Here is a 16769-nt window from a genome sequence, read left to right as displayed (position 1 = left end):
CTCCTGTGAGGGTTGCCTCGGCATGGATGTTGAAGTCCCCCAGCACAAGGAGCTGTTGGGACTCCACCGCCAGGCTCGAGACCACCCCCGCTAGCTCAGGTAGGGAGACTGTAGTGCAGCGAGGTGGACGGTACACTAGCAGAATCCCTATTCTGTCCCGGTCACCCACCCTCAGGTGGACGCATTCAAAATTTGTGGTCTGCGGGATGGGGCTCCTGGTCAGATGGATGGAATCTCTATAGACCACTGCGACCCCGCCTCCCCGTCCTCCGGCTCTTGGTTGGTGTTGCACGGAGAAACCTGGAGGGCAAAGCTGGGAGAGATTTACGCCCCCAGCTTCATCCAACCAGGTCTCCGTGATGCACGCCAGATCTGCCCGCTCCTCCAGGATTAAATCCTGGATCCAGGTCGTTTTTCCGTTGACAGATCTGGCGTTCAACAACACCACCTTCAAGCCGGAGGGTCCGCTCACCTGGTTACACCAATTTACCTTAGGAGACCGATTGGGGGTTGTTAATATGGATAAGCGTTCCGAATTAGGCCGAATTTGAGGTCTCCTTTTTCCGCATCTCCTCCTTCCCACCACGACCTCTATGGGGGCCCCTCGGCTAGTGGAAGACCTCCCCCCCTCCATGCCGCCATCCATAGTCAAGAAATTGCTTTCTACTTTGCTCGTTGTTAGATTTTTTGGTTCTTGCCAACATCCTCTCTCCCCCTCCCCCTCCCTCCCTATCCCATTTTCGTTCGCAGACTCCAACCCACCTCCTTTTTTGCCCCCTCCGCTACACAGAAGTAACAGGGACAGTACATAAATGGGGATGGGGAACCACATGGATAGCAGCAATACAGATGGTGGTGGTGTTCCAGCCACACCAATGGGCTAGATCTTAAAGTGCAAGTTTTTAAATGCAGCCCTGTCTATAGTAGTATTTAATCAACAGCAGACACTACGTGCTATCGGGCACAATCATAAAGTGCTAGGTCTAAAGTGCTCTATTCGACAATAATTAAAGTGCGGCACGGAGGGATGGGGAAGGGGCGAAAGTGCTGGTGCAATCTAGCAGCAGGCGGCAGGCGCCTAAAGTGCTCTATTATGTTCTCACCATATTGGTACAAATGACAACCAGGAATATACTAAGTTGGTAGTATATATTACCCTCCAATGGGGATGAAAGTGATGGCAAATTAGTTAACTATTGATATGATCCCCGGTGGAATCTTTAGACGGTTGGTATACAAGCGGATGGGGCTTCCAGAGGTGACAACTCAGCGGTGGGCAGCACAGATGGTCAATCAAACTCTCATTCAGTATGTATCAATATAGGGGCTGGCTTAAAGGTCTATTAAGGCTAGCACCAAAGGTCTACACACTACTGAGGCCAGCACAAGAGGTCTACACAATATTAAGGCACATACAAAGGTTCTACACAATATTAGTCAACGCTGAAAAGATGAAACTCTAGAAGATCCAGCAGTGGTGGCAAAGGTGAAATCTAGCAGCGATGACAAGGCGGCGGGCCAAATGGTGGTGGCCGCGATGGAAGGCGGCAGCGATGGCCCAGCGGCGGCCCAGCAGCTGCAGCGGTAGCGATGGAAAGGCGGTGATGGTGAGGCGAGGCGCCAAGATGGCGGCCGCAACAGCCGCGGCGTTCTCCGTGCCCTGGCTTGGCCCAACGGCCCCAGCGGTGGACCGGTCGCAGCAGCGGCAGCGATGGTGAAGGCGGGGCGCCAAGATGGCGGCCTCAGCGGCCGCGACGCTCTCCGTGGCCCAGCAGTGGTCCGGTCGTACCGGCGGCGGTGAGGGGACCTTTGCCCCACCCCAGCCATTCCACAGATATATAAACCCATTGTCCTAATTCCAACAGACCTCACTACCTCTGAGGATGCTTGCCATAGATGCAGGTGAAACGTCAGGAGAGAATGCCTCTAGAACATGGCCCTATAGCCCGAAAAAACCCACAAGAACCTAGTGATTCCAGCTATGAAAGCCTTCGACAATACATCCATTAAAATGAGTACAATGTATTTAATAATAACCAAATGAAACCAGGAACTGAGGCTATGAGTCCAGCCAAAGTACTTTAGCAAATACTGCCAGATGTTTTCTATCTCTCCGCTGGACACATTGTGACCATTAAAACAACAACTTATCTAGCAAAGATATCCAAGAAGACAGATGAGAGAAAGAGTTCAGTGACATGCGTGCAATAATGGGAGAGATAATTAATATAGGATTTATTCCTAGCTTGAAAGTCCTTTTCATCTGTGATCTTAGATAGGCTCCTTAATCCCTGTGTCACGTAATGAATCAAGTATTTCCCATCGAAGCAGAACATCTCACCAAACTACTGCTGTATTCAAGTTTCTTCAAGCAACCGGATGTTCAGAGCAGGCTAAGATTACTTTAGGGTTAGAGGGAGAGCCACTGGATGGATATTTATGGTATGCTGATCTCTCCTGGGATTTGGTTCCAGGACCCCCTGTGGATACCAAAATACATGGATGCTCAAGTCCCATTATATACAGTGATGTCCTGAAATGATGTCCCTAATATAAATGATAAACTCAAGGTTTGCTTTTTTGGAATTTGTTAATATTTTCAAGACATGGATGATTGAATCTGTGGAATACAGAATTCATGAATACAGAGGGCTGAATGTGGCTAGAAAACTTTTAAACTGCAGGTTTCTTAATCTTGCATTAAATATTTTCCTCCATTTTTGGTTGTCAACAAAGTAAAGTTTGACTGTATTGGGAACACTATATTCTACAGCTATTTCTTTCACTTCTTTTACAAGCTTTTAAAAGATAAAGCCATATTGTTGAATCTATGGATATGGAAAGCAGACTGCATCTTGCTGGAGCATGCAAGAAACCAGTTAGAGAGTGTGCATTAACACTGAAATACAACACCGCCAGAGCTCTGTGAGTGCAGCTTTTTTCCCAATGAAGTAGAGAGTGTTTGAGGACTGGAACATCCATAGGGATACCAAGGTGCTTATTTATAAAGCTATTGTCCTCCCAACCCTGCTATACGCCTGCGAGATGTGGACTGTCTACAGACGTCACATGCAACTCCTGGAACGATTCCATCAGTGCTGCCTCCGGAAAATCTCTTGAGAAGACAAGCAGACAAATGTCAGTGTGGTGGAAAAAGCAAAGACAACCAGCACTGAAGTGATGGTCCTCCGCCATCAACTCCGCTGGACCGGCCACATTGTCCGGATGCCTGACCGCCATCTCCCAAAGCAGTTGCTCTACTCTGAACTCAAGAACAGAAAATGGAATGTTGGTGAGCAGTAAAAGAGATTTAAAGATGGGCTCAAAGCCAACCTTAAAAACTGGCATAGACACTGAGAACTGGGAGGCCCTGGCCCTTGAGCGCTCCAGCTGGAGGTCAGCTGTGACCAGCAGTGCTGTAGAATTTGAAGAGGAACGAATGGAGGGCAAAAGATAGAAATGTGCCAAGAGGAAGGCATGTCAAGCCAGCCCTGACTGGGACTGCCTTCCACCTGGAAACCAATGCCCTCACTGCGGGAGAAGATGCAGATCAAAAATAGGGCTCCACAGTCACCTATGGACCCATCGCCAGGACACTGATCTTGGAAGATTATCCTACTCGGACAACAAGGGATTGCCTAAGTAAGTAAGTCAACTATAAAATATGAGGTACAAAGCCAATTGGTTGGGCTATGATCAGGAAGCTGGGTGAACCTGGGACCTTTGGTTACTGTTACATTTTTCAGGCTTGAGCTATGCATGTGCTTGCAGAGAAGCAGAGAGAGAGTTTTGGAGTGTACTCTTGCTTCACGAGCTGCTGGAAGGAAGATTGGACAAAGAAAGACCATTTTAAATCTCTCATAAAAGGACATTATGTGAGTCAGTGCAACTGATCACACGAAGCTGATTGGTTGGGCTACATCCAGGAAGCTGGCTGTGCCTGGGACTTTTGGATACTGTTACATTTTTTTGGGCTTGAGTTATGCATGTGCTTGTGGATAGAAGCAAAGAGAGACAGAGTTTGGAATGTGCTCTCACTTCATGAGCTGCTGGATTCTCCACATGGACAAAGAAAGACCATTTTAAATCTCTCATAAAAGGACATTATGCGAGTTGATGCAACTGCTCACATGATTGTAAATATGTTGTTCTGATTTACAAATAGTAAACTACTTGTTCTTCATTGTTCATCTGCATGGCATATTTTCTTTCTCTGGTGAGGCAGTTTGTGGACGTGGTTTATTTTACATTATGCCATACATCTAATTACCTATTCATTTAATAACCTGAAGTAGGTAAGGATGCACCCAACAATTTTAAGGGTGCACACCTATACTTTAAGAACTGAACTACCACTTCCTGTCTGAAGAAAACACACACACGCACACCTTTAAGCAGTCTTTCACAAGAGTTTTCCTCCCCCTTATAGTTTCTGGGGATGAAAGGTGATCATATACAAAAGAAACAGAGAAGGAGTTATCTGCTTCTTACAACTTAAATGCTTAAAGAAGGGCTGTTCCTTTGCATTAGCTCATTTTAGCTGGATAATTGTGGTATTTTGTTTAGTGACATTTAGCTGGTGTTGGTAATAAACAGTTCTCTGGCTGCTTATAATTAAAGAGAATAAAATCCTGAAGCCTATAATCTCATGAAGTGCAGTATACCCAGAGGAATAATGAAAGAAAGCAGGGCTCCAGCAGCACCAACAAGCTGCCCATTTGTTCCTCCATGAAGTGCCTCTGCGTAATCTTTCATGTTTGTTCTTCAAAGAATGGGTCAATGGCAGGGCTAAGTGTTGGTTTGTTTTGTGGGAGGCTGTTGAACTTAGAAGTTGATATTTCTATCACGCTGTTTTGGCATTATGTCATGCGCTCAGTCTGAAGAAAAGAAGTACATGTCGTTCTGTGAACTATCTCAGGGAGCCCTGTTCTCAAGAAGTGCCAATAAAGTTGGTCATCAAAGAAACTATCATACAAGTTTAGATCAGAAAAGGGAATTTCTGTTGATGTCTCCTGTTAACTTTGATATGGTAACCCTAATACTTTTGACTTTACAGTGGAATCTCTACTTCCAAGTGTCTCTACATATGAATTTTTCGATTTGCAATCCAAGCACCATTTTAACATACGAGCAGCCAGAGGAAATGTATGTACGAGAATACAGGGCTTCAAGCAAACGGCCTCGTGCCTCCGTGCCTGTGCCTGCATGCTTGTGCCTGCATGCTACATGCTCTTGTCCACTTTGGAAGATTGCTTTCTTCTTTGGGATAGCCGATTTTGTGTGGGTTTTATTCCAGGTATGTTTGGCTTCATGTACAAAAAGAGAGAAGGAGGGAGGCTGGAATGAGTATAATATGAAGAAAATGATGCTTCTCCTCTTCACTTTGTGCTTTGTTTAGCCTTGCTGTTACATTGACAAACCTTTTGTAATCTCCAATGTGCTTCCTTGCCACAACCTATATGTTGATTTAGTGATCAGCAATTGATTGTATAGGTCTACTCCAGTTAGGATTGACCAGAAGGATACAAATCATGCAGTTGTTCATTCTTGGATGGTTTCTGCTTGCTGTGTCTTCATGGTATTTCCAGCGTCTTGAATCTGCTACTGTTTATTCACTGTAGTACAAAGAAACAATGTGCAACTATCAGTTATACAATGATGATATTCAGAATTTGGATATATCGTATAGTGCAGCCACTATATAATTCCATGAGAGTAGATTTACAACATAGAAGTACAATGTAAGGTCTTGACCAAGATCACCAACTTTTCCATATATATATATTTACTAGCTGTGCCCTGCCACGCGTTGCTGTGGCTTTTAGTAAGAGTTTTGAAGTCTGTGCCTGGCCTCTCTTCCTTCCTTCACTCGCCCTCTTTCCCTCTTTCTCTCTCTCACACTCCTTCCTTTCCCCTCTTTCTCTCTCTCTCTCTCTCTCCCTCTCTCTCTCTCTCTGGCATCCCTCCGTCCTCCCCCTTCTTTATGCTTGTGTGTAAACTTGAGTATCTTCTGTTGGTCATGGGGGTTCAGTGTGGCATGTTTGCCCCAATTCTGTCGTTGGTGGGGTTCAGGATGCTCTTTGAGTCTTGGTAAACTCTGAATCCCAGTGACTACAACTCCCAAATGTCAAGGTCTATTTCCCTCAAACTCCATCTGTGTGGATATTAGGGCGTATTGAATGCTTTGGTCCGGATCCATCATTGTTGTCTTCCAAGTCGCCCCCTCCCTTCTCCCCACCCCTTCCCTCCCTGAGTCACTCCTTCCCTCCTCCCCCCCCTCCCTCCCTTCGCCCCACCTCTTCTCTTCCTGATTGACTCCTGGAAGGAAAGGGGTGGGGCGAAGGGAGGGGGCGTGTCTTTCCGGAGGGGGGGGAGGAGGGAAGGAGTGACTCAGGGAGGGAAGGGGTGGGGAGAAGGGAGGGGGCGAATTTGAAGACACGCCTCCTCCCTTCGCCCCACCCCTTTCCTCCGTGACTCACTCCTTCCCTCCTCCCTCCCTCTCCGGTTAGACACGCCCCCTCCCTTCACCCCACCCCTTTGTGTGTGCCACGCGGGGGGGGGGGGGGTGAGGGGCGGCGCGTGCGCGCGTGGCGGGGAGTTTGCACCGCGCACGTGTGTGTGTGCCGCGCGGGGGGAGGGGGGGAGGGGCCGTGCGTGCGCGCGTGCCGGGGAGTTTGCGCCAGTGCGCATGTTCAGTTGTTTTGCGGTGTTTTTGTCGTTGTTGTGGTGTTTTTTTTTTAATTTGGAGTACATTAGTTTGTACCGAGTGGGTTGTCCTAGGGGCATGGCAATTCTGGTTCAGTTTCGTTGGGGGGTTGTGGAGTTATACGGCTCCGTACGACGCCCCTTACAGATTTATATTATAGATAGAATCATAGAATCATAGAGTTGGAAGATACCTTGTGGGCCATCCAGTCCAACCCCCCTGCCAAGAAGCAGGAATATTGCATTCAAAGCACCCCTGACAGATGGCCATCCAGCCTCTGCTTAAAAGCTTCCAAAGAAGGAGCCTCCACCACACTCTGGGGCAGAGAGTTCCACTGCTGAACGGCTCTCACAGTCAGGAAGTTCTTCATAATGTTCAGATGGAATGTCCTTTCTTGTAGTTTGAAGCCATTGTTCCACATCCTAGTCTCCAGGGCATCGAAAAACAAGCTTTCTCCCTCCTCCCTATGACTTCCTCTCACATATTTAGACATGCTATCATATCTCCTCTCAGCCTTCTCTTCTTCAGGCTAAACATGCCCAGCTCTTTAAGCCACTCATCATAGGGCTTGTTTTCCAGATCCTTGATAATTTTAGGCATCCTCCTCTGGACACATTCCAGCTTGTCAATATCTCTCTTTAATTGTGGTGCCCAGAATTTATTAAATTTCCATGCTGCCTTTCTCTCAAGTCAAGAACCAAGACGACTTTCAATGTTTTCTGTTTTTGAGCTTTTAAAACAGCCACTTGATATGTAAATTTTACCAGAAAGTAATAAGACAAGGGCAGAATATCCCAAAAACTCCATATCCTCTGTGATCTTTGAAGTTGAGCACAATCAGTTCTGGTTAGTATTTTAATCAAGAACCACCAGAGAATACCAAGTGCTACAGAGGATATTTTTGAGCTGTGGTGTTGGAGGGAAGTTCTGAGAGTGCCTTGGACTGCGAGAAGATCCAACCAGTCCATCCTCCAGGAAATAAAGCCCGGCTGCTCATTGGAGGGAAGGATACTAGAGACAAAGTTGAAGTACTTTGGCCACATTGTGAGGAGACAGCAAAGCCTAGAGAAGACGATCATGCTGGGGAAAGTGGAAGGTAAAAGGAAGAGGGGCTGACCAAGGGCAAGATGGATGGATGGCATCCTTGAAGCGACTGGACTGACCTTGAAGGAGCTGGGGGTGATGACGGCCGACAGGGAGCTCTGGCGTGGGCTGGTCCATGAGGTCATGAAGAGTCGGAGATGACTGAACGAATGAACAACAACACAGAGGATATTTCAAAGGAAGGCAATAGCAAACTATCTCTTATACTGGCATTCCTTGCCTAAGAAGAACCAATGAAGTTCATGGGGGTCACCATAACCATGACCTGGAGGCATACACACAGCTGGAAGCATAACTGTAATGCAGGCAATCCAAAGTCCAATCAGGAAAAGCTGTCTTATGCTTTTGGCAAATGAGTATTCCTTGCCTTAGAAAAGCTAATGAAATTTAAGGGGGTTGCTGTGGCATAAAGCAATTTGAAAGTGTGCCCATGCACACAGTAATAATTCTTCATCTCATGAAAACTTGCAATAGCCGAGTGATCTCTGTAGCTTAAGCTGCTGTCAGTGGTGCTGGAGCATCTCAGGTCATTCTCCATTTGGCAACCATTCCTTGAAGTACCAGCCCCGATCTAGCAGTTAATATAGCAGCTCTGCGGATCATATCTCATGTAGGAAGCACCCATTACAAAACAATTCCCTTGACACCTCCCTTCCACTCCTCCTAGCAAGCAAACAAAAGAGCCAATGTGCTTGTAATTATATCCGCTGTTTGTTTTCCCCTGACAACTCTTTGGCCAATGCATGGGTTCCTGATCAGAATGGATGTATGTGAATGGCTTTGGGAATCTAAAAACGGGTTGTTTGGAAGGGCTGAGAAGGGTCAAAACAGGAATTGGAAAGCCCCTCCTACATTTTTTGAAGGATGTAGACTCTTGGGATTGTTCCAATAAAATATTTTTAAGCCTGTCGTTCCAAAAGAGTGCCAGAAAACCCTGCATGTCTAAATGAACCAAACAAGAGGACAGTCAAAAACAAGAACTAGTAATCGAGCAGGAATTTTATGAGTCAAAATAAAGCTTATTGGTATTATGCAAAAGTGGATCTGGAATTCTTCTTATGCAGAATCTTCTGAGTGGATTTGAAGCACGAAATTATTAATGATACTCAGGGCTTGTTGATATGCATTTTACTATCATTAGATTGCCTTAAAAAGGCACACACTGCTGTGTGATCTTGGAAGCTAAACAGGATTGGCCATGTGGACCACCAATTGACACTGGGAGCTATGGACTATATTTCAGAGGAAAGAATGGGTAAAACCACCTTCCTAAGAAGACTCCCTTCCTAAGAAAACACTATGAAATGTATCCATATATATAAAATATTGGGTCACAATAAGGCAACTTGAAGGTGTATGTGAGAACTACATATTCTCTCCAGTACAAAAGGAAAGTCAGTCCTTTGTTTGTTTGTTTGTTTAAGGCAGTGGCTCCCAAGCTGTGGTCCGTAGACCACCAGTGGTCTGCAAGAACGAAAATAAGGTCCATGGCCTCATCATTACTACACCGTTGCCTCGAGAGCAACTGGTCTAGCAAAACCACATGGCAACGAGAGCAACTGGTCTAGCAAAACCCTCTTATAGTGCTGAGGCAACGGGAATGTTGGGAGGGAAGAGGCTGACTACCCACGAAAGACGATTACTACCACATCAGCTCTACATTAATGAGACATGCCGCATCATCACGGGGTGTCTGCGCCCTACACCACTGGAGAAATTACACTGTCCAGCTGGTATTGCACCACCTGACATCTGCTGGGAAGTAGCAGTGAATAGTGAAAGGACCAAGGCAGTGACATCTCCAGCTCATCCCTTGTTTGGTTCAGCCAGCATGTCAATGACTTAAATCAAGAAATAGTTTTCCAAGATCTACAGAGACACTCGCTGGAACACCTCAGCAAGCGAGAGTCCAAAAGTGGCAGGCTAAAGCCCAGAACCCTAATCAATGGCTGATACCAAATGAGAGACTCCCCCCTGGGCACACAAAAGACTGGGTGACTTGGAAGGCGCTGAACGGACTGCGCTCTGGCACCACGAGATGCAGAGCCAACCTTACGAAATGGGGCTACAAAGTGGAATCCACAACATGCGAGTGTGGAGAAGAGCAAACCACAGACCACCTGCTGCAATGCACCTTGAGCCCTGCCACATGCACAATGGAGGACCTTCTTGCAGCAACACCAGAGGCACTCCAAGTGGCCAGATACTGGTCAAAGGACATTTAATCAACTACCAAGCTTGCAAACTTTGTGTTTTGTCTGTTTGTTTGTTTTGTTAAAAATGTAATACAAATGTCTGGTTACTCCTGACACGATAAATAAATAGCTCTACATTATTAAATATGGCTTTCTGTGGGTGGGTAGATGGCAACTACTGGATGGCATATGTTCTGTATCAGAACTAAAGCTGTGGTCTATCCATTTTCTGAATCAGCACCCCAAATAACCAAACTAAATAACCAATCAGCACCCCAAATAACCAAACTGAATCCAAAGTTGACCAAAAACTGATTTGTAACCCGTTTGGTACTAATGTTGGTGAGTGGTCCTTGGTTAAGTGGTACCTGGTCAAGTGGTCCTTGATCAAGTAGTCCCTGGTCAAACAAATGTTGGGAACCACTGGTTTAAGCCATTTATTACCAAGGCAATGCACAATAGGAAAAACATCAAAATATTAAGTAAATAACTGAAAGCCAAGGAAAACACTTAAGGCCTCTCTTTTAAAAGTAGCTCTAAAAACAGCTTTAAAAACAATTAGAGCAAATATCCCTGATTTTAAGATGAACTTTACGAGTTTTATCCAGAATGCCTCTTCTGTTTAGCAAAGACTGGGAAGGGTCCATCTACACTATGGGATTAATGCAGTTTGGCACCACTTTAACATCCAGAGTTGTTGTTTTGCACAGCCTTTCGTCTTCTCTGCCGAAGAGAGCTGGTGCTTCACCACATTGCATATCCCAAGATTCTGTAGCATTGAACCAAGACAGTTAAAGTGGTAACAAAGTGCATGAATTCTGCAGTGCAGATGTACTCTGAAACTCTTATCCATCCATCCGTCTGTCTGTCTGTCTGTCTATCTATCTGTCTTTTGCCCCTGAGAAGGAGAGGCCTGGAGAAATGCTCAGCTGTTCACTTTGCTGCTTGGTCAGTCTTCATCTCTGTCCCTTTCTTGCTGAGCCTGCTAATTAGTTTTAATTGGGTCGGTTTGTATTTGGGGCCTGTCAGGTGCCATAATTATTATACCCCCTGAACCTGGCCTCATGTACGAAAATGAAAGAAGTGTGGCAGGAAATTGAGGGTACCGTGGGCTTAATCCGGTGCCCACGTGTGTGAAAAAGGATGACTGGCGGGACCAGGCTGGTTCCAGCATCCTAAAAATATACTTCTTTCTCTGGACCTTAGAAAAGTTGTTTTTTGGGGGCACATCTACACTGTAGAATTAATGCAGTTTAAGATCACTTTAACTACCATGGCCCAAGTCCTATTGAATCCTAGTAGATTGTGAGACACCAGCACTCTTTAGGGGAGAAGGCAAAAGGAGCTTGCAAAACTACAATTGCCATAATTCCATACATTAAATCATAGCAGTTCAAGTAGTGTCGAACTGTGTTAATTCTGCAGTGTAGATGCACCTCAGATCACATCCTGATCTCACTTAATATCAGAAGCTGAATAGAGTCAATAATGCTAAAACACATAATCAAAACACATATTAATTTAAAACACGCCATAGAATACACATATTAAAACATATTTCCATAAAAATGTATTAAAAGACATAAAACAAAAGTTTGACATAGAGTGGAGGTTTAAAATTTGTCATTATAGTAAATAATCATTAAACTTTATTTTTATCCTGGCCCATCTCCCTGAGGGGACTCGGAGTGGCTTACAACAAAGTAACAGTGCAAACCATAAACAATAATTAAGATATACAACAAAATTAACTGAAATCATTAAAACTAGGTAAATAAATAAGAAGCAAATAAGAAAGGAGCAAAATTAGCATGCATCCTGGGTTAGACTTCATCACACCAGATAATGAATCCACTTTAAATCTGGTTTCTGCCTCCTGCAGAATTTTGGGGTTTGTTTGCTTAACAGCCTCACTAAACTACAAAGCCCAGAATGCTGCTAAAAATGTGCCATTCATTTCATAGAATCACAGAATCATAGAGTTGGGAGAGACCTTGTGGACCATCCAGTCCCAACCCCCTGCCAAGAAGCAGGAAAATCACATTCAAAGCACCCCCAACAGATGGCCATCCAGCCTCTGCTTAAATGCCTCCAAAGACAGAGCCTCCACCACACTCCAGAGCAGAGAGTTCCACTGTTGAACAGGTCTCACAGTTAGGAAGTTCTTCCTAATGTTCAGGTGAAATCTTCTTTCCTGTAGTTTGAAGCCATTATTCCACATCCTAGTCTCCAGGGCAGCAGAAAACAAGCTTGCTCCTTCCTCTCTATGATTTCCTCTCACATATTTATTCATGAGAGAGTGGGTTAAACCGCTGAGCTGCTGAACTTGCTAACCGAAAGGTCACAGGTTTGAACCCAGGGAGAGGGGTGAGCTCTCGCTGTTCTGCCAGCCTCGCAGTTCAAAAACATGCAAATGTGAGTAGATCAATAGGTACTGCTCCAGTGGGAAGGTAGCGTTGCTCCATGCAGCCATGCCAGCCACATGACCTTGGAGGCATCTACGGACAATGTCAGCTCTTTGGATTAGAAATAGAGATGAGCACCAGTCTGCAGAGTTGAACACGACTGGACTTAATGTCAGAGGAAAACCTTTCCCTTTACCTATTTATATATGACCCTCATCATGTCCCCTCGCAGCCTTCTCTTCTGCAGGCTAAACATGCCCAGCTCTTTAAGCCGCTCCTCATAGGGCTTATAGAATTATAGAATCATAAAGTTGGAAGAGACCTCATGGGCCATCCAGTTCAACCCCCTGCCAAGAAGCAGGAAAATTGCATTCAAAGCACCCCCGACAGATGGCCACCCAGCCTCTGTTTAAAAGCTTCCAAAGAAAGAGCCTCTACCACACTCTGGGGCAGAGAGTTCCACTGCTGAACAGCTCTCACAGTCAGGAAGTTCTTCCTAATGTTCAGATGGAATCTCCTTTCTTGTAGTTTGAAGTTCTCCAGACCCTTGATCATTTTGGTTGCCCTCCTCTGGACAACAATTCTATGAAAGCATCTACACTGTGGAATTAAAGCAGTATGATACTGCTTTAATTTCCTGGCTCAATGCAGTGGAATTCTGGGAGTTGCAGTTTAGCCAGGTCTCTCTCCAGCTTCCACTGCCAAAGAATGCATTGAGCCATGACCTTGTCAAGAAACTGCGTTAACTGCACAGTGTAGAATAGATGCAACTAGGAGGCAATTCCATATAAGGGATGCTCAAGCTGTTCTCCGATTGCAAACTTTGACTTTCTTCTAGGGAGGGAACCACAACTCCCAGCATCCTCCAGCCTCGCTGGGGCTTTTGGGAGTTGTAGTCTACTTGAGCCTGGCAAAAAAAATCCCTTCCTCTCCGGAGCCAGATCAGTTTCAGAGCAGATGTGGGGAGGAGGGAGAGGAAAGAGGGGGGAGAAGGGGGAGGCGTTTGGGTTTTGCAACCGGTTCCTCCATCTGCTTCCTGGGGTTTGCTTTCGCTTCTCCCAGGGTCGCCTCCTTTCAGGTTGGCTTGGATGCCTTTACTTGCAAAAGGAGCCAAGGGAGCAGAGCCAAAGGAGAGAGAGAGAGTAAGCAATGCTGCAGATTCCACCCCAGGAGCATCTCTTTGTATATAGGGCTTGCTAAATGAGACTTTTTGCTTTGCATCCTTTAGCTTTGCTTCCTAAAAAGTGCAAGTGAAGGATGTCCTGCAAAGGTGGAAAAAGCCATGCTAATTGGGGGTTATTGGGAGGGGGGAAGTGTATGGATCCATCCCATCTCATTTCATTGAATTGATACTCCTTACTAAATAGCACAGTTTTCTTTGCATTGTACAGGTAACATATCTTTTGCAATAAGTATCATTATGGTATGGAATAACTTCTGACAGTGTTTACCTTTTCATTCTGATCTTGTGAACTCTATAGAGTTTTGCAGAAATATACATTCTATGTATTTTTAAATTATGAAGCTATAGGAACTTGTCGAAGGCTTTCATGGCCGGAATCACTGGGTTGTTGTAGGTTTTTTTGGGCTATATGGCCATGGTCTAGAGGAATTCTCTCCTGACGTTTCACCTGCATCTATGGCAAGCATCCTCAGAGGTAGTGAGGTGAACTTGGTTTTTTCTTCCAGAAATGGAAATCATGATGTATAATCATAAGCCAAGTTTTGACAGTGATTTTTAAATACTGTTTCTCTTTAATTCAGTTTTAATGTTTGCATATTTGTATATTTAAATGGTATGCTAATGCTTTTGTGTTAAGCCGCTTTGAAGTTCCTTTAGGGAGAGATAAAGTGGATTATATAATAATAACAATAACAACAACAATAGTAAAGGTAAAGGGTTTCCCCTGACATTAAGTCCAGCCGTATCCAACTCTGGGGTTGGTGCTCATCTCCATTTCTAAGCTGAAGAGCCGGTGTTGTCCTTAGATGCCTCCTAGGTCATGTGGCTAGCATGACTGCATGGAGCGCTGTTACCTTCCCATCATAGCGGTGCCTATTGATCTACTCACATTTTGCATGGTTTTGAACTGCTAGGTTGGCAGAAGCTGGAGCTAACAGCGGGAGCACTCTCCGCTCCTTGGATTTGAACTTGCGACCTTTTGGTCAGCAAGTTCAGCAGCTCAGCACTTTAACCCACTGTGCCACCGGGGTTCCTAATAATAATAATAATAATAATAATAAGAACAACAACAACAACAACAACAACAACAACTTTATTTTAATCCAGCCCCTTATCCAAACAGGACTCGGGACAGCTTACAGAAAACAAGTCACAGTGCAAGACCAAAACAAAAAATAATACTTGACAACAATGCCCCTTTCTTGGCATCACTCTGTTTTATTTCCCAAAGAGTGCAGATGAATCAAAGGGTATGGTCTTAGAATCATGGGTTCCATGTGTGTGTGTGTGTAAAGCTTTTTCCCCTTCTGTTGGTGGCATTGAAATTACAATGGATGGTGCCTTGGAATAGAAGAAATACGGTAATTCCCTTTGCTTAGCATCTTCCTCTTTCATTTCCAGACAGCACAGGTGAAAGAGCTCCTGCAAAGTGAAGAAAGCCATGTTGATGTGGATGCGTTGCAGGATTGGGGCCCTTCGTCAGATCGGAGCCATTGGAGGGCACAGTGACCTCAGGTGCCCCCAGAAGAGAGGCTGCTGTTCTGGGGGGACCCCTTCATCACCTCCCAATATTACTGCATTAAAAAAGAGGGGCTATGACATCACACGGAACCCCCACCTCAACAAGGTCAGCCTACACCTCTTTCTCTTCCAAATTATTCTTTTTTGGGGGACTCTTCATAATCAAAGGGGGTATTTATTCATTTTATAACAGTTCCTTTAAGAGATTTTGAGCACTTTAAATATTTTGCGTGCCTCTATATCAGACATGGGTAAACTTGGGCCATGCAGGTGTTTTGGACTTAAACTCCCACAATTCCTAACAGTAGGCTGTTAGGAATTGTGGGAGTTGAAGTCCGAAACACCTGGACAGCCCAAGTTTACCCATGTCTGATATAGAGGCACGCATGCCTGTACGATATGTATTGCCCATGCCTGTACGATATGTATCGCAACCTGTGTTACTAGTGTCATTTCCATTCTTCCACAACTGGAACTGATGGTAGCTTTGCAAATTAAAATACGTGAATCCATCACTCCATATCCACGGATTCTGCATCCATGAATTACAGCATCCATACCTTGACATTTTAAAAGCAAAGCAAAACAAAACAAAAAGCACACCATGATTTTGTCTAAGTTACACTATTTTACTACACCAGTGTATATAATGGGACTTTAAAATACATGTATCTTGGTTTCTGTGCTGGGATACCAGAACCAATCTCTAGTGGTTACCAAGGGCTTACTGCATAGACTTACTTCGTCTCTCTTGTCTCCTTTTATAATAATACAATAATAATACACTTCATTTATATTCCTCTCTATCTCCTTGAGGGGACTCAGAGTGGATTACAGTATACACATATATAGGCAAACATTCAATGCCTTTTATACAGTGACATACAATACACAAACAAAAAGGAAAAGGTTTTCTTTTTCCATCTCTGGCGTCAGGAGGTGATGCTCAACTCTGACCATGGGGAGGTGCTCGTGTTCCATTTTTACATATTCAGGAATTTGTTGTCCATAGACACTCCTGGTTGTGTTTTGCCGGCATGGCTGTGTGGGTGCCATTACCTTCCCGCCTAAGCGATACCTATTGATCTACTCACATTACATGTTTTCAAACTGCTAGGTTGGCAGGACCTAGGGCTGACAGCAGGAGTCCACCCTGACCTGCAGCTTCGAACTGCTAACCTTCTATTCCGCAAGTGTTCCTGCAGCTAGCAGTTTAACCTGCTATGCTACCCCAGCCCCACATCTATGTAGTATATATTATACTATATAGATGTGTATAAAACAGTTGAAAGAATCAATTAACAACACTGTTGTCATGTAAAAATCTACAGTACCATCTACCCTGAGCTCTTAAATCAGTTTCAAACTGGTATTGAAGAAAGTGGTTCCACAGTGCAGATGATAACATAGGAAATCCTGGAATCAGTTTGAGGTTTATGGATAGTGATTACACGAACCACAACACACTAATGCGCATTTGTCATGCGTTAGCATGAGTAGCATGCAGATTGACTCTAGCCCAGTTAACTGTGTGTGTGATGAATTGGCTCATAAAAGAAAAACACACGAGACTTCGGCTTAAAGTAGAAAAGAAAATATTGTAGTATTGGCAGCATACAAAACAAAGTAGCAGGATTGCTGTTTCCATAAAAGTA

At 44.7% G+C, this 16769-nt stretch overlaps 1 protein-coding gene across 1 annotated transcript in view; it reads left to right on the top strand.

The window, feature by feature from the left end:
• Positions 1 to 13410: 13410 nt before the first annotated feature.
• ME3 (malic enzyme 3) overlaps positions 13411 to 16769 on the top strand; it is a 143039-nt gene continuing 139680 nt past the window's right edge. The window contains exons 1-2 of the mRNA XM_060771139.2: positions 13411 to 13552; positions 14995 to 15220. Coding sequence (XP_060627122.2) covers positions 15035 to 15220 — 186 coding nt within the window. The 5' untranslated portion in view covers positions 13411 to 13552; positions 14995 to 15034. The remainder of the gene's footprint in view (positions 13553 to 14994; positions 15221 to 16769) is intronic.

The sequence above is a fragment of the Anolis sagrei genome, chromosome 3, assembly GCF_037176765.1.
Source record: "Anolis sagrei isolate rAnoSag1 chromosome 3, rAnoSag1.mat, whole genome shotgun sequence".
NCBI classification, from domain to species: Eukaryota; Metazoa; Chordata; class Lepidosauria; order Squamata; family Dactyloidae; genus Anolis; species Anolis sagrei.
This window is presented reverse-complemented; position numbering and strand designations above follow the sequence as displayed.